Source organism: Ceratotherium simum, chromosome 5 (genome assembly GCF_057802395.1).
Source record: "Ceratotherium simum simum isolate JZ-2026a chromosome 5, ASM5780239v1, whole genome shotgun sequence".
Taxonomy (NCBI): domain Eukaryota; kingdom Metazoa; phylum Chordata; class Mammalia; order Perissodactyla; family Rhinocerotidae; genus Ceratotherium; species Ceratotherium simum.
In genome coordinates, this window is record NC_141904.1 from 91,500,718 (window position 1) to 91,527,989 (window position 27,272).

Below are 27,272 nucleotides of genomic sequence, written 5' to 3' on the forward strand. Positions count from 1 at the left end.
GAATTACTCATCCTACAAAGCCCATCCCAAATCTTTGATCCACAACTACGAAAGGTGAGGGAGACTGTAGAAATCATCTGATTCACACCGTTAGCTTTGCAGATGGTGAAACTGAGGCCCAGAGAAGTGAAAGGATTTGACAAGTTCACACACCAAGCAGACTCTGATGCCAGGGCCAGCAGCCCGATCCACACGGACTGCCCCTCCTACCCTAGCAACAGTGCCACCCTCCACCGGGGACACCTTTTCCCATCCTTCTGTCAGAATTAACTGCTCCTGTCTTACTCATGACCCCCACCTACCCGGGAAGCCCTTGGGGCTGGAACCATGCTAATCTATGTATGTCACCCAGCACAACATCTTGAGTGTCGCAGATACTCAAAAAATATTTATTGAAAACCACTGGTAAATAAGTCACTTGCAAATGATGTATCTTGAGGAACCCTTTACTTGCAAAACTAGCACACAACTGTTATTTGTACTGATTTTTCAGTCATAATTTTGATTTAGATATTATCTCAAAAACAATAGTAAGCAACTTGCCTTTTCTAAACGGCCCCCAAAAAGTCTTCGAGCCAGCAGCTTGCCCGCCTGTATGGCGACAGGAGTGAGCTCAAGTTTCCCCTCCAGAACGTCCCCAATCGCGTAAACATAGGGCACATTGGTCTGCTCCACATCATTTACTGGTACTTTGCCACTCCTATTAGGAAAAAAATATATTATGACTAACTCTGTACTGCTGGATGACTAACGCAACTGCAAGAGGAGAAGACTAAATACCCAGAGAAAGACCTCCCTCTAAGAACGCATGCCCCTCAGGTCATCAACTGTCTATAAGACCAATGGCTTCAGATAACACGGGTTTCTGTAGCTTCAAGAGAAAAACACCTTTCCGGATGGTGAAACCTGGCTCGTTTTGTGGATGCCGAGGGTATCTCCAGATTCCCTGCAGAGTTGCACTTAGAGCTTTGAAATTTTTCTCCTTGCCTGACCCAGGATATAAAAATTCACTCTAAAACAGACAGTGAGTGACTATATTTCCACAATTATTTTTTTAAATCACTGTTTAATGCATGAGCTCTTTAAGGCAAACAATAAAGAGTTACTGATTGATTAATGAAAAAATTGATAATATAGAGCTGGCCAGTACTTGTAAAGTAAATTTAAAGGATTAAAATTTTGCATCTTAGTAATTGAATGAGAATTTCCAAGAGGAGATCGCAAAAACACTGCTTTGTGCAGCAACAGTGCAATGATCCCACATGTACCTACTTCTCATTGATTTTGACACCGATCTTCTCCAAGCCTATTTTCTTTGTACAGGAGTCACGACCAATTGCTAACAAAACCTATATTTAGACAGAGATCAAAAATACAAATTATCAATATCAGAAATGAAAGAGGAAACATCACTAGAGATCTTTCAGACATTAAAAAGATAATAACAGTATTAGAAACACCCTATGCCAATAAATTTGACAGCTTAGACGAAACAGATTCCCCTTTTTTTGAGGGCAATACGTGTTTTATTATTTTTTATTGAGATAACTGACATATAACATTATATTAGTTTCAGGTGCACAAAACAGTGATTCAATATTTATATATATTGCGAGATGATCACCACAATATAGTTAACATCCATCACCACACAGTTACAATTTTTTTCTTGTGATTAGAACCTTTAAGATCTACTCTCTTAGCAACTTTCAAGTATACAATACAGTATTATTAACTACAGTCACCATGCTCTACATTACATCCCCAAAATAGACTCCTTGAAAGACACAATTTACCAAACTTACAGACAAATCTGAATAACCCTATGTTACGTGCTGAATTACACCCCCATCGCCCCCCAATTCACACGCTGAAGCCCTAACCCCCAGTATACTTCAGAACATGGCTGTATTTGGAGATAGGAGCTTTAAAGAGGTAATAAGGTAAAATGAGGCCATTAGGGTGGGCCCTAATTCAATCTGACTGGTGTCCTTATAAGAGAAGGAGATTAGGACACAGACAACACAGACTTAGGGATGATCATGTGAGGACAGAGGGAGAAGACAGCCATCTGCAAGCCAAGGAGAGAGGCCTCAGGAGGAACCAGCCCTGCCAACGCCTTGATCTCAGATTTCTGGCCGCCAGAACTGTGGGAAACTATATTTCCATCGCCCACGCCACCCAGTACTTAGTTATGGTAGCCCTAGCAGACTAACACTCTATACACATTAAAGAAACTGAATTCACAATTTATAAACTTCCCATAAATTAACCCCACACCCAGATGACATCACTGGTAAAGTCTATCAAAACTTGAGTAAGAAATAATACTAATGGTACACAAACTATTCCAGAAAAAAGAGGAGGGAGCCAGCCCTGATGGCCTAGCCGTTAAAGTTCAGTGTTCTCACTGCTTTGGCGGCCCGGGTTTGTTTCCTGGTAGTGGAACCACACCACCCATCTGTCAGTTGCCATGCTGTGGTGGTAGCTCACATAGAAGAACTAGAAGGACTTACAAGTAGGATACACAACCATGTACTGGGGCTTTGGGGAATAGAAAAAAAAAAAAAGGGGAAGACTGGCAATAGATGTTAGCTCAGGGCGAATCCTTCCCTGCAGAGAAAAAAAAAAAAAGAGAAGGGAACACTTCCCAACTGCTTTTTATGAGGTCAGCATAAACATCTGACACCAAAATCAAACAAGGATATTAAAATAAAATTATAAGCCAATACTCCTCATGAACATTGATGCAAAATCCTTAACAATATGTTAGCAAATCAAATATAGCAATATATAAGAATAACTGATCATGACCAAGTGGGGTTTGTCCCAAAAATACAACTTTAGTTTAACATGCAAAAATCAATCAATGTAATTCATCATATTAACTGAATAAAGGAGAAAACAATTTAATCATCTCAATACATGTGGAAAAAGCATTTGTCAAAACTTAACACCCTTTGAGGATTTTGTTTGTTCAATTTTTTTATTGAGGTAACCTTGGTTTATAACATTATGTAAGTTTCAGGTGTACATCACTCTATTTCAATTTCTGTGAAGACTATATTGTGTTCACCACCAAAAGTCTAGCTGTCATCCACCACTGTACACACGTGCAGTGTGTACTTCTTTCGCTCTCACCCCTCCCCCCTACCCCTCTAGTAACTACCAATCTATTCTCTGTGTCTATGTGTTTGTTGGTGGTGATTGTTTTTCTATCTTCCACATGAGTAAAATCATACGGTATTTGGCTTTCTCCATCTGACTTATTTTCCTTAGCATAATACCCTCCAGGTCCATCCATGTTGTTGCAAATGGCACAATTTTGTCTTTTTTATGGCTGCTTAGTATTCCATTGTGTATATATACCACGTCTTCTTTATCCATTCATCCATCAATGGGCACTTAGGTTGTTTCCAAGTCTTGGCTATTGTGAATAATGCTGCAACGAACATAGGGGTGCATGTATCTTTTCAAATTAGCGTTTTTGTGTTCTTCAGATAAATATCCAGAAGTGGAATAGCTGGATCATATGGTAGTTCCATTTTTAATTTTTTGAGGAATCTCTATACTGTTTTCCATAGTGGCTACACCAGTTTGCACTCCCACCAGCAGTGTACGAGGGTTCTCTTTTCTCTACATCCTCTCCAACATTTGTTATTTCTTCTCTTGTTAATTATAGCTATTCTGACGAGCATTAGGTGATATCTTATTGTGGTTTTGATTTGCCTTTCCCTAATAATTAGTGATGATGAACATCTTTTCAAGAGTCTGTTGGCCATGTATGTATCTTCTTTGGAAAAATGATTCTTCAGATCCTCTGTCCATGTTTTAATCAGATTGTTTGTTTTTTTTGTTCTTCAGTTGTGTGAGTTCTTTATGTATTTTGGATATTAACCCCTTATCAGATATATGATTTGCAAATATTTTCTCCCAATTGCTAGGTTGTCTTTTCATTTTGTTGATGGTTTCCTTTCCCGTGCAGAAGGTTTTGAGTCTAATGAAGTCGCATTTGTTTATTTTTTTCTTTTGTTTCCCTTGGTGAGGAGAAATGATATTCAAAAAGACACTGCTAAGACTGATGTCAAAGAGCATACTGCCTATGTTTTCTTCGAGGAGTTTTATGGTTTCAGGTCTTACATTCAAGTCTTTAATCCATTTTGAGTTAATTTTTCTGTATGGTGTAAGATAATGATTTACTTTCATTTTTTTGCATGTGGCTGTCTAGTCTTCCCAACACCATTTATTGACGAGACTTTCCTTTCTCTGTCGTATGTTTTTGGCTTCTTTGCCAAAAATTAGCTGTCCATAGATGTGTAGGTTTATTTCTGGGCTCTCAATTTTGTTCTGTTGATCTGTGTGTCTGTTTTTCTGCCAGTATCATGCTGTTATGATTACTATTTGTAGTATATTTTGAAATCAGGGAGTGTGATACCTCCAGCTTTGTTCTTTTTTCTCAGGATGCTTTGGCTAATCAGACTCTTTTGCTTTTCTATATGAATTTCAGAATTCTTTGTTCTATTTCCGTGAAAAATGTCATTGGGACTTTGATAAGGATTGCACTGAATTTGTAGATTGCTTTAGGAAATATGGACACTTTATGTTAATTCTTCCAACCCATGAGCACAAAATATCTTTTCATTTCTTTGTGTCTCCTTCAATTTCTGTCAACAATGTTTTATAGTTTTCAGTGTACAAGTCTTTCACCTCCTTGGTTAAATTTACTCCTAGGCATTTTATTCTTTTTGTTGCAATTGTAAATGGAATTGTATTTTTGATTTCTCTTTCTGTTATTTCATTTGTGGTGTATAGAAATGCAACTGATTTCTGTATGTTGATTTCGTACCCTGCAACTTCACTGTATTTGTTTTTTATTTCTAATAGTTTTTTGGTGGATTCTTTAGGGTTTTCTATGTATAAAATCATGTCATCTGCAAATAGTGACACTCTTACTTCTTCCTTTCCAATTTGGATCTCTCTTATTTCTTTTTCTTGCCTAATTACTCTGGCTAACACTTCCAATACTATGTTAAAAAGAATGGTGCAAGTAGGCATCCTTGTCTTTTTCCTGTTCTTAGAGGGACAGCTTTCAGTTTTATTTCCTTCCTTCTACTGATTTTGGGCTTTATTTAGTCTTCTTTTTCTTGTTCCTTTAGGTATAATGTTAGATTGCTTATTTGAGATTTTTCTTGTTTCTTGAGATAGGCCCATCTTGCTATAAATTTCCCTCTTAGTACCTCTTTTGCTGTATCTCATAGATTTTGGTATGTTATATTTTCATTTTCATTTGTCTCCAGGTATTTTTTTATTACTCCTTTGATTTCTTCATTGACCAGAGGATTTTAATTAAAACCTCAGCACACTACAAATAAAAGAAAACTTCCCAACCTGATAAAAGGCACCTGTAAAAAACCTACAGCTTACATCCTAGCAGTGATGAAAGACTGAGTGCTAAGATAAGAGCGAGACAAGGATGCCGACTCGCACAATTTCTATTCAACATTGTACTGGAGGTCTTAACTCATATAACAAGGCAAGAAAAAAAAATAAAAAGCATGCAGGTTGAAAAGAAAAAACAAAACTGGTTTTATATGTAGACACATATCCTAAGAAGCTATGGCAAGATCAATATACAAACATCATTTGGGCCGGCCCCGTGGCTTAGCGGTTAAGTGCGTGCGCTCCGCTACTGGCGGTCCGGGTTCGATCCCGGGCGCGCACTGACGCACTGCTTCTCCAGCCATGCTGAGGCCGCGTCCCACATACAGCAACTAGAAGGGTGTGCAACTATGACATACAACTATCTACTGGGGCTTCGGGGGAAAAAATAAATAAATAAAATTATAAAAAACAAAAACAAAAACATCATTTGTATTTCTATATACTAGCAACTAACCACTGAAAATTAAAATTTTTAAAATATCATTTACAATAGCTTAAAAAACATGAAATACTTAGAGATAAACTTAACAAAACACATGAAAATCTCTAGAGCAAAACAAAATACTGCTGAGAGAAACTACAGAACACATAAATAAATGGAAAGATATATGAAGTTCATATACTGGAAAAATCAATATTGTTAAGATGTCAGTGCTTCTATACTTATCCATATAATCAATACAATCCCAATCAAAATCCCAGTAGGCTTTTGTGGGGTAGACATTGGCAAGCTATTTTAAAGCCTATATGGAAATGGAAAGGACCTAAACAAAGTTGGAAGACTTACTCTACCTAGTCGTAGGATTTACTATAAAGTTTCAATAATAAAAACAATGTGGTACTGGTGAAAGGAGACAAATGGTCAATGGGATAAAGAGTATAGAAACAGACCCATAGTTAAACAGTCAAATGACTTCAACAAAGACATCAAAGCAATTCAATGGAGAAAGGGAAGTCTTTCCAACAAATGGCACCAGATATCCATATGGAAGAAAACGAACCTTAATTCCTACCTCATGCTACAAACAAAAATTAATTCAAGATGAATTACAGACCTAAACATAAAAGATAAAACTATAAAGCTTCAGATAAAAAAAATATATATCTTCATGACTTCTGGGTAAGCAAATATTTCTTAGAGTACAAAGAAAGTATTAACCATAAAACCAAAAATCGATAAATTGGACTTCATAAAAATTTTTAAACTACTTCTCGTCAAAAGATGCCAAGAAATAAACAAATAGGCAAGTCACAGATGAGATGAAAATATTCACAAGACATACATCTGAAAAAGGAATATATCCAAGATATACACAGAACTCTTGCGATTCAAGAATAAAACTTCAAATAACCCAACCAAAAATTGGCCAAAGACTCACAGACATTTCATAAGGGAAAATATATAAATGGCCAATAAACACATGAAAAATTCTCAACATCATTAGTCATAGAAGATGCGAATTAAAACTATAATAAGATACCACTACACACACACTAAAATGGCTTAAATGAAAAAGCTGATAATTCCAAATGTTGGTAAGGATATGGAACAACCAAACTTGAATACATGGCTGGTGGAAATATAAAATTATACAATCATTTGGAAAGTCTTTGGCAGTTTCTCAAAATGTTAAACATAGAAACTATCCTATGACCAAGCAATTTCACTCCTAGGTATTTACCCATAAGAAATGAAAATCTATGTCCATAAAAGGCCTTACGCAAGAAATCTTCACAGTAGTTTTAGTCACAATAGCTCAAACTGCAAACAGCCTATGTGACCATCCACAGGAAAATAAACAAACTGCGGTATATTCATATAATTCATACAATAAAAAGAACTAACTACTGATACACACAACAACACGGATGAATCCTAAGGCAGACACTGAGAAGTGTATATTGCATGGCTCCATTTCTACGACATCTAGAATAGGCAAAACCAGTCTATGGTGACAGAAGCAGAACAGGGTTGCTTGGGATCAGGGAGTGGGAAGGGACACAAGAAAGCTTTCTGAACTCACAGAAATTTTCTGTTATCTTCAAAGGAGTGTGGACTACTTGAACATGTGTATTTGTCAAATGTAATGAATTGTACATCTAAGATCTGTGCGTTTCACTGCATGTAAATTATCCCTCATTACAAAAATAAACAATTTATGAATTTAGATATTGTGACCAACTTTATACCAATATATTTGATAACATAAATGAAATGGAAAATGAAAATTCCTAGAAAAATATAACTAATCAAAAGTAACTCAAAAAAAATACAGAAAACCTTAAAAGTCCTCTGACTGTTAAAGACATTGAATCAGTGGTCAAATATATATATCCATAGAAAATTTTAGGCCCAGATGGTTATATCAGTGAATTCTATCAAATCTATAAAGAACCAATTCTAATACTGCATAAATGCTTCCAGAAAACAGAAAAAGAGGGAACATACTCCAAACTTCTTTCACAAGCTAGAATAACCTTGATACTAAAATCTGATAAGTTCAAAATGTGAAATGAAAATTATAAACCAGTGTGATTCATGAATAAAAATGCAAAAATTATAAATAACCAAATCCAACAAAATATAAAAAGTACCATTATCAAGTTGGGTTTATACCAGGAATACAAAGTTGATTGAACATTAGAAAATCAATGTAATTCAACACATTAACAGATTAAAGAAAAAATTTTTTTGATCAAGAGCTACAAAAGAAACATTGTTACAACTGAACATCCACTCATGGTTTTTTAAAAACAACAAAAAAACAAATAACCAAAAAATACTTAGCAAACAAGAAATAGAAAAGAATTTAACTTGATAAAGAATACCTAACAAAACTGTATAGAAAACATTACTCTTTAATGATGAAACACTGAACATTTTCCTTTTGATACTGAGAACAAGGCAAGAACACCTGCCACTGCCATATCTGCTAACACAGTACCGGAATTCTTAGTGCACTCATTCGAGAAAATGAAATAAAGAAGAAAAGAATGCAAAGGAGGAAACAAAACTGTTGTTATTCACATGTAAGGTGAATGTGTACAAAGAAAATCCAAAATAATCTAAGGATAAATTATTAAATAAGAATTTAGCAAAGATTATTGAATACTAAATCAAAACACACAAATCAGCAGCATTTCTATACATGAGCAACAGTTAAAGACAATGACATTTTTAAAAAAATTATCAATTATAACTACATAAAAATACATAAGTACCTAGAAATAAATCTAACAGAAGATGTTCCTGATCTCTACAGAGAAATGTATTAAGTTTGTTGGAAATCATTAAAGTAGGTTTAATTAAAGAACAGAGATATACCATGTTCATGGATTAAAAGACTGAATATTGCAAAGAAGCCAAGTGTTTCCAATTGATTTATAAATCCAATGAAATCTTAATCAAAATCTCAACAGGGGTTGATTTTTCTTTTTTGGTTTTGCTATATATTTTTTGGCTTTGTTAATCCTCTCTACATTGTTTACTTTTTTTTAACTAAAGAAAAATCATGTATATGAGCATATAGAATATAAATGTATAGTTTATGTTAAAACTATAAACTATAGTTTACAAAAGAAACCTTTGTGTCCAAATATCATCAGTTTAAATTAGAACTGTTGCCAACCAAAACAATCCATGGACTAGTCACATTATTTGGAAATTTTATATTGTTTGTTTTTGAAGAAAATATCTTTATTATTGTTTTCGATTATAAGATATATTCAATGTTTACTGCAAAAATATTCAAATGCAGAAATGTATAAGATATCTAATTCCCCAGAAATAAGCACTACTATCAGTTGGATAGATCTGCTTCCAGATTTTATTCTGTGCATAGTTACAGATGCACATATATTTTACCACAGTATTCTTCATGTACCCTGAAAACTATTAAATGTCAACAGCCCAACTACCTTCCATATTTATTATGCTCTTACAAAGAATCAAAATAGTTAAGCCTAGTATAACTTTCCTATAAGCTTCATCTGTGCCAATTTATGAGTGTGTTCAAGCACTTACTGCTTATAAAATAAAAACTTACTGTGTTATATACTCCTTCAATAGTTTCTGGTCCTTCAGTGGATTTAGCCACTACTTTCAGCTTTCCAGGCGAACCTTTCTCCAACTGTTGAACCTAGTAAGGATAAATAATGTACTGATTCTATCTAAAGGTGACAGAAATAAATCGATTATAGGGTGTATACGTGTGTGAGTGTATCCCAGTATGTGTGGGTGTGTGTATTTAGGTTTTGTACTAAGTAGAGACAGAGAAAAGAGGCCTGATACAATACAAGATACAATTTGGAGGCATAAACAAGTTAATGGATTAGTTGGAGGTAGCATAAAAGGAGGAATTAAAGGATGCTTTCTAGGTGTTGGCTTTATAAATCGTGGGGACTGTAGTACCATTTACTGAGTACTGAGATAGGTCAGAAAGATTAGCTGGGGAATACATTTAGGTAAAATACCAAGAATTTCATTTTTGTCTTGTTAAATTTGAAATGCTCTTGAGGAATTCAAGTGGAGATATCCGGTGAGCAGCAGCATAAATGGGTGTGGAGTTCAGGAGAGATGCCTGAGCAAGATACATAAACCTGAGAGCCAAGAGCATTGAGATAATAAAGTACGGGCCTAAAGCAGACTGCCCAGGTAAAAAGCGCAGAGAAGTGAAGAGGCACCAGGTGCTCCGATATTTACCAGTTGAATAGATGTGGAACCAAAGGCTGTGGGGCCATAGAAGCAGAGAAAGGAGAGTGTTTCAAACAGAAGGGATGTCAGCTTCACCGAATGCTGCCCAGACGCCCAGGAAGATAAGGACAGGGATGTCACCATTGGCTTTGGCAACACGGAGTTTGCCACAGACCCCAACAAGCAGTTTCAAAGCAGTGGCAGGGATGGAAGAAGCTGAGAGAAGGTTGAAGTGTAAAACGGAGGCAAGAAATCAGAAGTAGCACGTATAGAAGTTTTCTTGTAAAGCACTGAAGAAAAATGGGGACCCAGCCAGAAAGGCAGAGAGGGGAAGGGAGGGCTTATTTGTTTAAAGATGTGCAACACCCGGGCTGGCCTGGTGGCACAGTGGTTAAGTTCTCGTGCTCCGCTTTGGCAGCCTGGGGTTCACGGGTTCAGATCCCAGGCGCAGACCTAGGCACCGCTTATCAAGCCATGCTGTGGCAGGCATCCCACATATAAAGCAGAGGAAGATGGGCATGGATGTTAGCCCAGGGCCAATCGTCCTCAGCAAAAAGAGGAAGATTGGCAATGGATAATAGCTCAGGGCTAATCTTCCTCACCAAAAAAAAAAGGATGAGCAACACTGAAGGGAATGATAAAGGGGGAAAGAAGACAACTAACTGGAGATGGGACGTCCCTGAAAAGGTGAAAGGAACAATGAGAAGAGGAAACACAGCCTGAGAGGAGCAAGGACACCTCCATATTAGAGGAGAAGAGGGACAAGTGGGGGTCGGCTTCACAGATCTGGGGTGGGAAACTATCTTTAAAGTTTCCTCTTGAGTACAGACTAATTTATTTAATGAAATGAAGGAGGGATAAAAGAGAGAGTAAAGAGAAAATAAAATGAATTCCAACTGTCACCTAGACTTACCATCACAGGCACAAATTTTCTTAAGAACTTAACACCATGTTGTTCCATGTAGGAACCCACTTTCTCTGCCATTTCTTGATCAAAGCCACGAAGAAGGATTGAGCGCACCATAACTGTGACATCTAAGCCAACGCCAGCAAGAAATCCTGCACATTCCAGAGCAACGTAAGATGCACCCACTACTAAGGTTTTGCCAGGGCAATAAGGCAGAGAAAAAAGGTCATCACTGAAAAATAAAAATAAAGAAAAGAATACCTAGGTAATAAAAATGAAATGAGTTATTTAGGTTTCCATGTATAATGGTCTTTTGTTGGCTGAACTGCAATTTAGTGCTTGAAGAAACACTAAAAGAAACAGCCTTTTGGAGTTTGTAATAGTGTCTACAGTGGAGTAAAAAGTATACCTCAGTTTTTTCAGAGTCAAATTAGTGGATCACAAGCAAAGTTTTTTAAAAAATAAAATAGAATATAAAATATTAGACTACATTATATGTGATAAGAAATATTGTTTTGTCTGTCTTGGATCTGTGTGTGTGTGTGTGTGTGTGTGTGTGTGTTCACTTGAACACCAGTGCAACGAAAAATGTATTTCTTACTGGGCACCTGGTCAAAAATGTTTGAAAGTCATTGTACTACATTACACAGTGTCTTCTTTATAACTGTCGAGGAAATGCATATCAAACTTCACATTAGGAGCAGCCATGCTTCTCCTGATCAACTGGTTCATTATTACTATACAGACTATACTAGAACCTAAAGCTAACTGTATTCGCTTCTTTGCATTGGCCTCTAGGAAGTTTAGAGCCAAATTCCCAGACCAACTCCCAGAGCAGTTACCTAGAAACATACAGCATATTTTTGTGCATAAATCTGACTTTATTATTTACCTAGCCTTATTTTCTCTTTGCTCCATTATGTTAACTACTTAGTGCCTTGCACTATATGTACTTTTATTCATCAATTCAAATCTTTTGTGAAGTAAGACAGGGAATAAATAAATTGGAAACACAAACACACAGCAATTTACAGTTAAAACAGACTATTTCACCTTACCTAGTAATGCAGTATTCTTTATCTCCTTGGATTCCTAAATACCGTGGCCTCTCACCTGTTGCTATGACAAATTTTGCAGCAGTATAACAGGTTTCCTGTCCTTTTCTATTGGTTGCCTTGAGAAAAGAAAAGTAAATTTCACCTTTTCAACAGACACTATAGGGTATCAGACACCCTGGACACACTAGTTACTACCCTTACAGAGCTTCCATTCAAAAGGAACAGACATGCAAAAATAATAACGTACTGTGATAAGCACCAGCATAGAAAACAGAAGTCTTTATAAAACAGTAACCAGGGCCGGCCTGGCGGCATAGCGGTTAAGTTCGTGTACTCCACTTCCGCGGCCCGGGGTTCACAGGTTTGAATCCGGGTGCAGACCTACACACCGCTTATCAAGCCATGCTGTGGCTGCATCCCACATATAAAGTGGAGGAAGATGGGCACGGATGTTAGCCCAGGGCCAATCTTCCTCAGCAAAAAGAGGAGGATTGGCAACAGATGTTAGCTCAGGGCTAATCTTCCTTACAAAAAATAAAAAATAAAAATAGTAACCAAAAGAGCAGAGTGCGGGTAGAGTAGGGGGACTGGGAAGGCAGCCAAGGATGGCTTCCAAGGAGGTGATATTTCAGCTGGGGATGAGAAATGTGAAACGACTTGAGAGGAATGTTAACCTAAAAGAGAACAGGACATATAAAGACACACAGGCCCGAAAGCAGCTGGTATCTGGGGACAGCAAGTGTCCAGGAAGTGACAGGAAAGGAGGGTACGTGTCACATGGAAGTGAGACAGATCAGTGCCAAACATAAAGACCCTTACATGCCGTCCTAAAAATTTAGGTTATGGGGAACCAATAAAGGTTGTTCATTGTTTGTTTATTTTCAATCATACAAGTAAATCATAAATACATTTTCATTTTTAAAAATTCAAAAACCAGTGGAGGTGTTTAAACGAGAGGGTGGTTTAAACAGTGGGATGGAGGGAAGGCAGCCTGGAAACAGGTACCTGCTTAGGAGGGTCCTGAAAAGACAAACAAGTGCATGCTGTGGGGGTGAAGTGGGGGGAACCCGAAAGCTCTAGCTGGAGCAACCGAGGAGACGCTGCTATCACTAAACATGGAAGCACAGAAGAGGCAAGTCTGGCTGGCAATGGTCGGCTTATTCAACCAACCGTGCTGGGCATACTACAATTTGAGAAATAAAACGAACTGACTTGTATTTCTATTATGTTTCATATGAATGATGTAATTCAAATTGGCCCATGGATGGTTTCAAAGGAGCAGCTTTCAATGGACCACCTCACATCTTTCTAGAGATAACAAATGATTACAAAATAACCTCAAATCCTGTCAAGATCATCGCACACTGTGCTATGAAAGCATAGTACAAAAATCAACTAGATGTTGAGGATAATATTTGACTGTCTTTCATAAATTCAGTTTAAAATTTTTGGGTTCATCAAAATGTTCTCATTTTCCTTACATATTGACACTATAACACATAAACATTACAAATGTAAGTTTATAAAAAACACTCATTTTTGATTATACTTTTATTAATGTTTTTATGAATAATATACATTAAAGTTCTAGTTAAAGTGTCATTTTAAAAAATAATTACACTGCTAAAATTTTTATCTTTTTAGTCTTTTGAACTTTGAACTCAGTCTAAATATTTTGTAAGATGGCAATGAAATTGAAAGGCACATAATAACTTTAAGAGTTCTTTAAAAGGCAATTTCTTCAATTTAGCCAACGTGGAATCAACAAACAATGGGAGAATACACGTGCATGCACAGCCGTGTGCACATGCACACACCAGCTATAGCCCTTGACACACAACACAACACAGAATTTTAGTTCAAAGCAAGTGCAAGCAATAGTAAGGAAAAGCAGTGAATAAGACAAAATATTCAAACAGTACCTTTATTTTATGATGTTCGACAAATTCTCCATAGGAATTGACATAGGCCACGGCCTTCTCCCTCAAAGACAACCTGTAGCCCCAATTTAGAGATCCAATGTGGTTTTGAATCGCTTCTGTCATGGTCTCCCAGTTGTGCTTGACTGAAAATAAATAACCAGAGTGAAAGCACAAAGGGAATTTTATTTTTAACGGTCAATTATATATAACCAAACATGATCCATATTATATATTTCTTTAAGAATTAAGAAGTGAACAAAAAATAATTAGCAACTTAAATCTTTTTTATGAAGTTATGGTTTATACTTCTTCCTATTTTATATTATGAAACAAAACATATGCAAAAACCAGAGCTCTCGAAGGAAGAAAACTGGGAAAAGAATCCAAAAAGGAGAGAATGGGGAAAACCGGCCCTCCTAGAGCAGTGCCCGGAGTGTTCTGAGGCAGGGAGACCATCTCTGCTTGGGAGCATACCCAGGACACCTTCACGCTGTGAGGGCCTGTTTCACGTGTGCGGTCTCCCAGATGTGAAGGGAATGTTCACGTGGGAAGCAGGTCTCAAGTCAGTGAGCACTGCACATCTGCCTCACCAGACTGTGGTCCACTCCCATCCAGTTCACCTGGCAGTGGTTTCAGAGAGTAAATATTCTATGTTTCTTTACAGTAAATGTGGTTAGTGCTCACTGTTGCCCACCATTTATAGTACAATGTTTACCCACTTCCTGTTGAAGTTGGGGTGGGATTCAATGACATCGGATTTCTCATCATCCCTGTATCTGCTAGGTGGGATTTATTTCCTGGAGTTCACCTCATCTATTGATGCTGGACCCTGAAGGAGACACTAGTCCCTGTGCAGCACTCTGTTTATGAGACACAGAGGGCAGCCCTGGCCTCCCGTCAGACTGGATGAGACGCCCAAAGGCTAACCCAGCCCAGCGAGAGTTCACCCTCTGGAGACTCACCCCATCTAGCACTCTCCATGAGTGATGAGTCCCACCATTTACAGGGGATGTGGGATGTTACAGTGCAGGAAAGGGAAAGAGGCCACAATGCACTGAGAGGCTCAGCCAACGTAAATGTTTATGGCTGACATCACACCACGCTTCCTAGGATGCCAGAGTACAAGTCTCCTAAGACTCTGCAATCCAGAAGGGTCATTCTTCTTACCACATTACCCATCCCGTGACGCCAGGAGGTTACGGCCCAGCAGTGATGACCCTCTCTGTCTGGCACATAGCCTCCTATCCTGATACATCCTCCCCGCTCCCCAAGAAAAGCTACTCTTCCAACCCCTAGAGAACTATTTATCTCAAGGACCTTGTCAGTTAAACTCACATTTCACATGTCCTTTTGTTTCTAGTTCCTATTGTAAAAGACATTCTGTATCAGAGGTTCCCAAATAGGGCCGCACATCAGGACCCCCTGGGAATCATGTGGAAATATACAAATCCTAGGACATGCCACAAAACCTATGGATTCAGGAGTGGAGCTCAGGACCCACACAGTTAAAAAGTTCCCCCAGGACATTCTGATGTTGCAAGTCTATGGACTGGCATTTTGAAGCCACTTGCTCTACCATTTTGTTAATCTGTTTAGTTCTACAACAATATCATAATTTTTAATACTGACGGGAAAACTCTCTCTGTACTTTCTCAGAGGTTGCAAAGCTATTCTCACACATTTATTTTTCAATAAAAACTTTAGAATAATCTGTCAAGTTCCAAAAGAAAAAAAATTTAGAGATTTTCCCTGGACCTACATAAAATTTATAAATTAATTTTGAGATAATGTTTTCACAATATTGAGACTTTCCCTCCAAGATCATAGTATATTTTTTGTTATGCTTTTATAGTCTTTCTTTACATATTTTGTACATTCCTAGTTAATTTATTCCAAGTCATTCTATCATTTTTGTTGTAATTTTCCATTCTATTATTAACTTGTTGTTGCTGTTATGTAAGAAACCTATAGATTTTTGCACATTTATCTTACGAGCAGTCAACTTACCGAACTCTTATTAGTTCTAACATTTTTAGCTCAATCTCTTGCACATTGTAGGTATATTGTATATAGTTCATATCATAAATTTAAAACATCTTTTTCTTCCTCCTTTTCAAATATGTAAACTTTTTCTTTCCTCCTCTTCCTTTCTGTGCACAGGCCAGAAACACCGGAACAGCGAGGGTGTTAGCAGTGGACGTGGGCACCCTGTCTCCCTGTTTGATTCTTGACTTTAATGAAAATGCCTCATGCTCTTCTCCATTAAATATTTGCTTCTGACTTTTTCTCATCATGTGAAGGAAGTGTCCATTTCTTTGCTTAGATTTACTGAGTTTTTTTAAAAAGCAAGAATGGATGCAAGATTTTTATCAGCTGCCTTTGGAGCTGCCATCCAGGTCATCACGTGGATTTATGCACTCCTCCTGCGACTTCCTCATGTTGACAGACTCTTGCACAAAGAATGCTCATTAAGTTACAGTGCGTTCTTTTTTAGTCCACTCTGGAGAGGATTTGCTAATACTTTTTCTAGAGTTTTGGTACCTCTATGGGCTATAGCTTTCTATTTTTATACTATCTTTCTGTATTATTGTTAGACAAAAAAAAAAGGTTATCTGAGTTCTAGATCTTTTTCTGAGTTCTTAGAACACGTTAAATTACAGAGAAAGTGTCTGTTTCTTGAAGACTTGAGAAAATTTACTTGTATATCTATGGTGTCTTTTGGGGAACAGGTTGTTCTTAGACAATGGTTTCTTTGATAATTCAAATCAATTCTGGTCATTCATACTTTCCTGGAAGATACTCCTTTTCATCGAGATATTTAAAATTCTTACCACTAATTTGTCTACTGAATTTATTTTACTGCTTCTCTATCTGTAGTTATACTTCTTTTCTCACACCTAATGTTGCGTATTTCTAAGAATTTTCTCCCCTTATTCCCTTGATTGGATTTGCCAAAGGTCTGCCTAGCTTACTTGTATTTTTGAATACTCTCTGTTTTGTTTATCAATTCTATTTTGGGGAGATGCTCACTCGTTAATTCCTGGGATTTGCTTGGGTTATTTTGCCTTGTGGTCCAACATCTGCTATTCACCGGCATTGCTTTGGTTTGCATTTCCCTGATATAGCTTTTCCCATATATTTAAAATTCAAAAATTCCTATATTTTCAGCAATTATCTTTTTTGGTTTTAGGTGTGTGTCTTGTAAACAGCATGTGGAAGAATTTTGCTGTTTACTCAGCCTGAGAATCTGACCCATTCAGCTTTTTCTAACACGTAAAAGACTGCTCTTATGTCTGCATCTTATTTCCCGTTGGTCTTTTTTATTTGTTTTAAATTACAGTTTCATGCTGTTTCTTCGTACATTTTCCCTTTCCCTTTCTTTTACTTGAAAGTTCTACACTCAATTTCTAATCTGGAAATTATGTATACATTTTAAATTTATTTTAATCTATATTTCTCTATCAACATCAAGAATGAAAGTATCTACAACATTCTCCCAGAACAAGATTTCAGCATGCTTTTACTTCCTTTCTCCTGCCTCTCAGATCCTGTTGACTTCTCTTGGTCATTCACTGAACCTACACCTAAAACTTGCTAAGCCCCAAATTCCACGTGATGGCTTGCTAGGTATTTCTTAGTATGCCACTTCAAAATTAACTTAGAAGCATTTTGTATATGGGGACCTTCGAGGAATCTAACAAGATTTTACCCACTCAAGGAAATTAAAAGTTATTTAGAAATATTAAGCACTTAGAAGAGTTCAAGAATATCACCTGGCCCCTCAGGTGTGGCAGAATGGGGCCAGCATATACTCCACTGTGCCCTCCCTGGAAGCGCAGAGCCCCAACAGTGGGAGGCAGTGGGCACAGCGAGGCTGACACATCCAGAAGTCATCAGCTCATAGGGAACCCTGCGTCTGGTGTCATCCACACACCACAGTGCCTGGCTGTCCCCTCTGTCACAGGCCGAGTGTGCAGTTCTGTCCTTCATGGTCTTTTCCCCACCATAGAGGCATTCCTTGTTTCCTCCCCACTTGGACTTGATTATTTTAGAAACAAGGTTTGAACATTTTTAATCTTAAAAAGAGGCTCCTTAACTACCTAACTACCAATCCAAAACATACATAATTCAAATCCTATTCCATTCAGCCTTTCCGCAATGTTTCACTCAAGTAGTTCTTTTTTAAGACTCCCTAAGTCCTAAATCTTGCCCTTAAAAATCTAACCCCTCTTGGCTTCTATGACACAAGTCTCCTGGTTTTCCTCCTCTTCCTCACCCACTTACCTTAGGTATTAGCATATCTCAGGATTCTGTCTCTGTCTTCTATTCTTTTCCATCCATATGTTCTCCCTAGACCATCTCAGCAATTCCTAAGACTTCAACTATCACCTCCATGCTATGACTCTAAACCCAGGCCTTGCCCAGACTTCTCTCAAGCAAAAACCATCCCTAGATATCTAACTCCACGAGGATGTTCCAAAGGGACTGTAAGTGGAATATCCACACAAGACGAAGAAGCCAGGGAAAAGGATTCTTGAAAGTGAAGACTACCCAGAAGTTAAACTGCCAAGTGGAGAGACCTCATTTTATTTACCACCAGTCTGTGTTTGACCAAAAGCTCACCATGGAGTTGACTGTGAACATCTGTCCAGCCTCAACTCATGCGAAAGTCCACCACACCCAGCCACTATCCCATACTTGCCTGTGTTATCCATCTCAAGGAATGCATTACACTTTCACCCAGTCCCTCGTCCTGGATTCATCCCTCTCCCTCACCCTCTACCCTACTGATGACCTGGATAGCCTGGCAGAATCACCTATTAAGTATCAGAATCATCTATGAAACTTTAAACATGCACATGCACAGATCTACTGGATCAAAATCTCTGGGGGAAGAGACAAGGAGTAATTTTTTTGAAACTCCACACATTATTCTAGTGATAATGGAATCACTACTCTACATCTAACCTGTCAATTCCATGCCTTAAATCTTTTAAATTCATTTTGTACTCTCCAGCCCGACTTCAGTCTTTGCTCAGGCCTCGTCATCTCTCCTCTGGGTTATGCAACAGTGCCCCACCTCACCTCCTTGTCTTTGGACTTGACCCCTCCCCACCCGCCTCCAGCCTTCTAAGTTCCTTGGTGCCATCAGAGGGATCCAGAATCCAAACTGTGGTTCATGTTCTTCTCCTGCTGAAACTTCTCAACAGCTCTCTTACTACCTTTGGGGGTAAATTTTAACTGCTTAAGATGGCTTTGAAGAGCCATGATCTGATTATCTCTCTAATCTCACTTCTCCCAACATCTCTCCCCAGTCTTTACCCCAACCACTCACTACCCCCAGACATACCATGTCTTCTCACATCTCCACAGTTTAGGTCAAGCTGCTTCCTGTCTTAAATGTCCTACTTCTCTGTGACCTTCAAGATGCAGTTCAAGGGTCACCTCCACTACCTCTGACCCTCAATGCTACATTAAATGCCCCTGAAGTTGATGCTCAAAACTTCACCATGAATTATAGTGCACTGAATGGCTTCTCTTCTCTTCTCTTCCAACGGACTGTGCTGCTAAAGAGCAGGAACTAGATTTTCCTCATATCTGTATCCTCAGAGCCTAACCAATAACAGTTTATTGGATGAATTTGTTTTCCATCTTTCATTAACCAAAGACATACATAACCAGTGATAAAACAGAAAATATTATTGCAATAATGTATAAAATCCAAATAATAACCCTTGCTATTCTACTTTCTATATACTTAAAAGAAATCTGAAAATAGTGATTATTCTCTCACATTCTGCTAAGGGTTTGGAATGGCTATAGTTGCAACAATTCCCTCCTTAGACACTAAGGCCCATGAGAGCAGGGCCAGGTTTAAACTGATTATCTACGGGTCCTGGCTGGCACAGAGTGGGCTCCTAAGGAGTATTTATTAAACAAATTTCAAACTCAATTATAGAAATATAAATAGCAAGTATTTCTCTAAGAAACTCATTCTTTCTTCTTTTCTCCCAATCTATATTTTTATAAACTATTACCTACCTTGTTGATTATACTCCCAGCCAAATTTCCTTGAGTCAACTAATGCCTGCCCCAAAAGGGCAGCCTGATGCATCAATTTCTTAGGAATACAGCCTACATTTACACAAGTACCACCAAGACCTGAGAGAGAAAATAATAGTTTTAATGTTTTGTGTGTGTGTGGTTTTATACACGTGCAGAGTGGGTGTTATTAAAATGTGGAAACAACAAACTTGAATGGTTGTGGGGTCAACATCACACCCCACAATAACACACCAATGTTAATCCAAATTGCTTAACTGAGGGCTTGTGAAGGAGGCCCAAGGATGAGCAAAAATATGGATATGTATTTGAACAGTTCAATATGTATTTGAACAGAGTCCAAAACTTTGATTTGAGTCTGACCTACAAAGGGATTAGAACTGTATTAGATTCATTAGATATGTACTATACCAAGGGCCAGAAGCCCAGTTTCCAGCCTTTACTCTCTGTAACTCTGACTCCTTCTCTGAGCCAACGGTAGACCCACTGCAAGCTGCCTGGTAACACCTGCTCAGAATGGGTCTAAAGATTCCCTCTTTGATCACAGTCTCCTCTGGTAAGCCAGATAAGTAGGCTGTTTCTGGACAGGACAGGGAGAAGGCAGGAGAGAAAGAAGGAAGAGGGAAGGAGAAAGGAGGAGGGAAAAAAAAGACAAGTGTACACAAACCATACAAATATTATGAGAAAAATGAAGGTAGGTGAGCTTCACTATGTGAAATTCTAGGCTAAAATTTTTTGAGTAAGTTTGAGTTTTAAGAAATGATTGTCATATTTTGTCAGGGTTCTGGCAGGAAGCAGATGACACCCTCAAGCTGGGTAACTGAGGAGAGCTTGTAGAGTAATTATTAGAGGGCTGTGGGCAGGAAGAGAAGGAGGGACAGAACAGTGGGGCCATCACCAACCCCACATGAAGTGAGCGCCACAGCCAAATGGGGACAGCCATGACAGGGGCTGTGGCTTTCCACAAGGGGACAGACCCAGCCTGCAGCGACCCTCAGGGAGGGAGCCAGGGGAATGAAGACCCCAACTCCTCTCTCCTCCTTCCTTCTGTTCTTCTCCTATTACCGAAAACAGGCCACGTCCAACCAGAAGCCAGAGGGCAAGGCTGCCAATTCATCAGCCTCTGGGGCAGAGTGCAGGGTACAGACACCTGAGAATGGACTTGAAGCATAAACAGCAAACATCCAGCACAAAATCTATGTTCTATTTTATAGTGAAAAGAACACGGGAAGGCGAGCACTCTCCTCTACAGCAAAGTCACAGGGAGCTCACTGTGTGCTTTATTAAACTGACCTGGCATGATCACACACACACTAACTCGACTGACCATCGTGCAGCCAGTAGAGTCAGTTACGAAATCGATGCAGAAACAGAAAAACGGTATGGCAAAGTTAGGTGAGCAGGACATAGTATATACACTGTGACCACAACTATGTGAAACTGTTCGTGTGTGCGTGCAAAAATTATTATGGCAGAAGTGTTGGAACAATGGCGTGATGGAATTTTTTTCTTTTTGCAAAATCTTCCTCAATTATTTTTATATTATCTTTCCAACTTCTCCACTTGTTAACTATGTGATCTTAGGCCAGTTACCTAACCTCACTGAGACTCAGTCTCCTCACCTATGAAACAGGCTAGTTATATCTCTTGAGACTGTTGTGAGGCTTAAACGAGATTGAACAAAGCCAAGGAAGTATACAAAGAGCAGAGAGTAATAACAATCACAGCAACAAAGAAAAACAGCTTACCCCAGGACGTGCCCTGAGGGGACGGGACCACAAAGTCTAGCACCATAACTTTCTTTCCCAAAATGGCAGCTTCCTACAAAAAAAGCTACATATAAAGATCTTGTCATTTTCCTGACACTCCCCCAACTTTTCTCTCCCCTAGATGAAAAGACTGGGTTTGTGTCAAAACACAGACTTTTCTCTTTATTAAACCAGCTATTACAATAAAAGCTTAGATTGTAACATCATAATTGGCTTTTTTTTCAAGTAGCAGAAGAAATGCTTACAGCAATCACTAGGAAAATTATCTTCGAGTTGAAACCAGCAAACAGTTAGTCACTGACGATTAAGCAGCTAGTAACTATGGGGGATCGGAATTGGCCACCTCAAAATATGTCTCTGCCTGAAAGACACTTTGGCCCCCACCCCCACTAAATGACCAAAGGAGTTTGCGACGGGAGGTCTGCCCCCAGAACAAGCCATCACCACAGACATCTCTGGGTATCTGGGAGAGTCCTTGCTAAGCCCATTCTTAGTTCTTGTTACTCTTTGTAAGAGACATTTACATTTGCAAAGGAAATCTCCACTTGTAAAGGTATCTTCTTCCCAGTACCAGGAAGAAGGGGGGATGGCCTTACCTAGAAACTTATCAGAACGGAAGGCAAGGACTTAAATCTGCATGATAAACCTACCCACTGTTAACTGTGCTGTCTAGGCAATTTGCTATCTCATTCCCATTAGGTTCCTATAGATAACTACTCCCTGGAGCATGGGTCACCATGGTAATGGGTGTTTGAGCTATCTTTTTCAGGAATTGGAACCACTTGTCCACTTCAGGCCAGTTGAGACTAAAACCTCACCCTCAGGACAGGCTAACACCGCCATTCTGTGAACACAGATCATCAATTACCTCATCTCTCCTCACCTCCCACTGTTTCAGATGACCTTGCTCCCTACCCTATAAATATCCCTGAGTCCCTATTTTCGAAGCGGATTTGAGATTCATTCTCCCGTTTCCACACTTGGCTGCCTTGTGATGAATAAACCCTCTCTCTCTCTGCAATCTTGTCATCTCGGTGACTGGCTTTCTGGGCGGCGGGCAAAAACGGACCTGGTGTGGTAACAGAGTTTCATTTTTTTCATACCTGAGCACACGCAAGGCCACCAGAACCGCCACCAATGACAATGAGGTCATAGTCATATGCTGAATCTCCCTGAAGGAGCTTCTGTAATAAACCACTCTGATATGCCTATGATTTAATGAAAGGAGAGAATATGGTATGACTTGTTTTAAAACTGTTCCTTTGCATGCTATTTTTATCAGCATGGATTTCTTTTATAAAATCTTAGAAACAATCTATAATTCATGAAAAGTTGAAACTGCAAATTTATCTGGATGTTATTCAAATAGGGTCCAACTACTCAGAACGTATGCCAAAGTACATGTTTTTGTTTATCACCTGATAGCTAGGCATGTGTCAAATGACCGAGGTCATGGCTTTATATCTAAGTCAGACGAGGTCATTTTCCTTGGTCTAATCATCAAAATATTATAAGCAAGTGCAGTAAAATAGCCATGAGCCATTTTTCAAGATCCTCTACATTTTGTTCACCTGAGCTAGGCTTCATTTTGAAAACAATTCTCATGCATCATCAGCAGGACATGCACTTCAAATTTTTTCATGGTTTCTCATAAATTGACCTAAATTTTGCAGCTCACTGGTGAACTTCCTATACAACACAAACATTTTGCTTTTCTTTCAGCAGTGGCAATGAGGCTGGCTCTGACCATATTCTCGTGTTCATTCGGCCCTCCTTGTGATCAGAAGTAGCTTAGATGGGGCCACAGGTTCAATACGTGATTTAACAATAGTTTTCCTTATGCGAAGTTGGTTGCTCAATCCAATTATGTCGGCTTTAGAGACACCAGGATGGAACCAGCTCATCCTGGGAAGCACAATGAAAGTGCTACATGATAGGGAGCTCAGCAGATGTCCCGTGCGCCACTGAAGAACGGGTGCTCGTGGAGGCTTTCGGCACATCCTGAAAGGACTCTTTTGTCCTCCTTACTTTTAGGTGGCTTTAGGGAAATCTGTCTCCTAAACATCTGCTATCCAAGGAAACATCTTTCAGTCTTGAAATAGAATTGATATCTTTGTATCTCCAGATTCACCCTCTGACATCATTTTCCAGGTTAGGACTGGCAAGACCAGTACTTCCAAAGGTGTTTAGGGGCTATAATTGCATACTTACCACCATGTGAATTGGGTTATAGCTCCTAGAAGTAATACAGTAGGTTGTTACTAGATAACGATGCTAATCATAGATTAACATACAACAAAATGTCTTCTCAACAAAAATACAATCCTTAATTAAAAATCTCAAATATAAGTATTTAATCAATCACTGCTTACTACCATTTGTATACATATATAAAAGATACAAGAGCAGAATTTTAATAAAAGCAAATAATTAGTTATAAAATAAGGAACTTTTTAAATAAATTTTTATCTATCATACCTAACTGAATGATTCCTGTTCATTTCTGCATTCTAGGAATCAAAAAATCAAAGGCCATGGGCCTTTGCAAAACTCCTGGGGTTACCATCCTTGAGAAGAATTCTGCTTACCCTAGACAAGAATGTTAGTGTTGACCTCATTTTACTAAAACTTAAAGAGGGAACAACCCTGTTTCTCTCCCCATCAGGAGGAAGAGACCAGGAAAGTCCCCAAGGTGGCCCACCTGTTTGTCCTGGCAACCTCACTCAAAACCTTCTCCTTCTTAGCTTCTGAAGTTTGAGCTGGTAGAAAACCTAATTTCATTTAAGTAATCAACATTATCTGATAACCATGCTATATGCTTTTCAATTTTACAACTTCCAAAAGACAAATGAATAGACTTCTAAAAACCATTTTCTCCCCTTTTAATTATTTAAAAACAAAATTTGAACAAACAGCATCAAAGAACATATAATACTATTATTACCTGGAAAGTTCGGTCACATCCACCCATATGCACTTTATTCACGAAAATATTGGGCACAGTTCTCTGACTGGTGATCTCTGACAGCACTTCTTGAACACTGGCCCCATCATCTAAAGAATAAAAAATTAAATATATAAAAACATTAAAAGGGTTCCAAACTTTGTGAGTTGAACTAAAGTGTTACAACTCTCAAATGCTCACATGGACACACCCATGGAAGATCAGTGTCTTATATAACTTTACGAAATGATGACTCAAGAGGGGAAAATACCCAGGTTTTCAAAGGAAAGCTTAAAGAATAAAGACCAATCTACTGATTCCTTTTAAAATAAACTCTTCTAAATTAGATTTTGATTTATAATTCAATACGATACCAAGACAATAGATAAGAATCCTCTTTAAAGAGCAAATATCAAGATAAAATCTGCTTCAACAGTAATAACTCAGAAAATATTTCCTACAATTAGATTTGAACAATCTTTATGATCACAGTCCAAAATTCATCCTCCATCCCTAAAAATAAAACTGGGCCATGACTACTTAAGACTACCCTATTTGGTATATTCTTTAGAAAAGTCTCAAAGATTCAAAAACATCTCATTCATTAAAGCAACTTGGCTAAAACGAGTTGGTAAAGCCCTGTGAAGGTAGAGATCACACTTTTCATGCACATGTAAAGTGCTCAATTAATATTAGACAGTGGATGCATGGATGACAAAAACTCAAAAGTATAAAGCTAAAAAACTAATGTGGTTCCCCTCGTGGGTAATACAATCAGGAAATAGGGGAGGATTCTTTTCATTTATTACAGCTTAATCTATTTTGCTAGAAAGTTGGCAGATGTATCTGAAATGCCTGAAGTACTTTAAGGTTACAAGCTTATACATCCTCCTCCCACTCCCTCCCTTCAAATACAACAAATATATAAATTAAAAAATCTACACCAAATTCTTTGTCATGTAGAGGTTCATTTTCTGCATGGCTGAATGTAAACAAAAACAGCTCATCTAACCCAAAGAGACAAGAGTAAATCGAGCTGAACAAAGCAAATGGACAGAAGTCAATTTTGCTGACATTTATTAGAAACAACAGTACGTGCTAACCATTCTACTTACCAATTTGATCAAGTTCCAAGATATTGCATTCAACTCCCAAGGAAGAAAAGAGTTCTTTAACCTGGAACAAAAATTTACCTAAGTTTTACTCTCACAAAGATTCAACAGAGTAATGAAATATGGACACAGTAATAAGTGAGGTCCAAAATAAATGTTCTTCAGGAATATGAGCTCTGGCCTACGTTTTTTTCTCCCTTTCTCTCCATATCTTCCCAGAATAACCTCAGCCCATCTCTTCCCTTCTTTTACAATCTGTATCTTTAACTTCCAAATCTATAACTTTTGCCCAAATCCCTTTTCTGAACTCAAGACAGGCAATATATATTTCTCCACTTGAGTATCCAAAGGCATCTCACATGCAACATGCCCAAAATGAAATTCATCTTTTTCCACATACCTTTTCCTCTTTCTGTGTTTACTTTCAACAGTCATTAAATCATTCAACAAATATTTATCCATCAAACACCTACTATGGGTCATCCATTGTTTTACATACTCCAGATATAACAATGACCAAGACAATCCCTGCCCTCTAGTAGGGGAAACAGACAAGTAAACTGACAATTTCACTCTGCCACAGTTCACCAGTTGCCTGAAGAGAACAAGAAACCCTAGGGCCTTGTTACTTAAATAGGGCATGGAGGACCTACAGCATGGGTATCTCCTAGGAGCTTGCTAGACATGCAGAATCAGGCCCTGGATGAGAATCTGAATTTGACAACTTTGCAAAGCACTGATGATGAGTCATTTTAATGCTTCTCTCTTACAACATCTTTCTACCACACACGAACTTCCCACCTGTCCAATTAATTACTAAGCCTTAACAACTTCCTATGTTGAACTAGTTCATCTTTCTAGTGCCTCACAGTTGCTATCTTAATTTAAGCCACCAACATGTACTACTGGAATTTCCGTTACATCCTAAGAATTCTCTCTGCATCCAGTTTTGCCCCTCCAGTTCTCTAAATTACAGCTAAAGTGGATTTTTTCAAAGCCGACTTTACATCACTACTTAAACCCTTCAGTGCCCTCAACCCTCAAGATAAAGCCCAGAGTTTCCAGGGCCAGGATGGAGCATGAGGAGCTTGGCAGACCTGCTCCCTGGCAAACACCCACAACTGGTGAAAATTACTAAAAAGCAACCCTTTAAAGTCTCCGGAAATTGTCCTGAGGGCACACAGCAAATGAAGAAATATAATTATTAAAGAAAACCTGTCAACAAGAACAGTGAGAGTCTGAGGCACTTAAGCCATGATCTGCATCCTCCCTCCCCAGCTGTAGAACAGTCTGACAGAAGCTCCACTTCAAGTGAGTGTGGCCAAGAAAATGAAGCTTCCTAGTGCCTGAAATCTCAGTGAC

General features: G+C 38.4%; 1 protein-coding gene across 1 annotated transcript in view; it reads right to left on the minus strand.

Annotated features, from left to right (window-relative positions):
* The window catches only part of TXNRD3 (thioredoxin reductase 3), a 79,122-nt gene that overhangs the window by 21,613 nt on the left and 30,237 nt on the right, over nt 1-27,272 (minus strand). Inside the window, exons 3-13 of the mRNA XM_087431702.1 lie at nt 25,914-25,974; nt 24,799-24,908; nt 22,958-23,062; nt 21,834-21,906; nt 20,065-20,184; nt 14,023-14,165; nt 12,101-12,216; nt 11,049-11,274; nt 9,489-9,581; nt 1,273-1,349; nt 544-700 (exon numbers count right to left, since the gene is read on the minus strand). Of these exons, the coding sequence (XP_087287828.1) occupies nt 544-700; nt 1,273-1,349; nt 9,489-9,581; nt 11,049-11,274; nt 12,101-12,216; nt 14,023-14,165; nt 20,065-20,184; nt 21,834-21,906; nt 22,958-23,062; nt 24,799-24,908; nt 25,914-25,974 (1,281 nt within the window). The remainder of the gene's footprint in view (nt 1-543; nt 701-1,272; nt 1,350-9,488; nt 9,582-11,048; nt 11,275-12,100; nt 12,217-14,022; nt 14,166-20,064; nt 20,185-21,833; nt 21,907-22,957; nt 23,063-24,798; nt 24,909-25,913; nt 25,975-27,272) is intronic.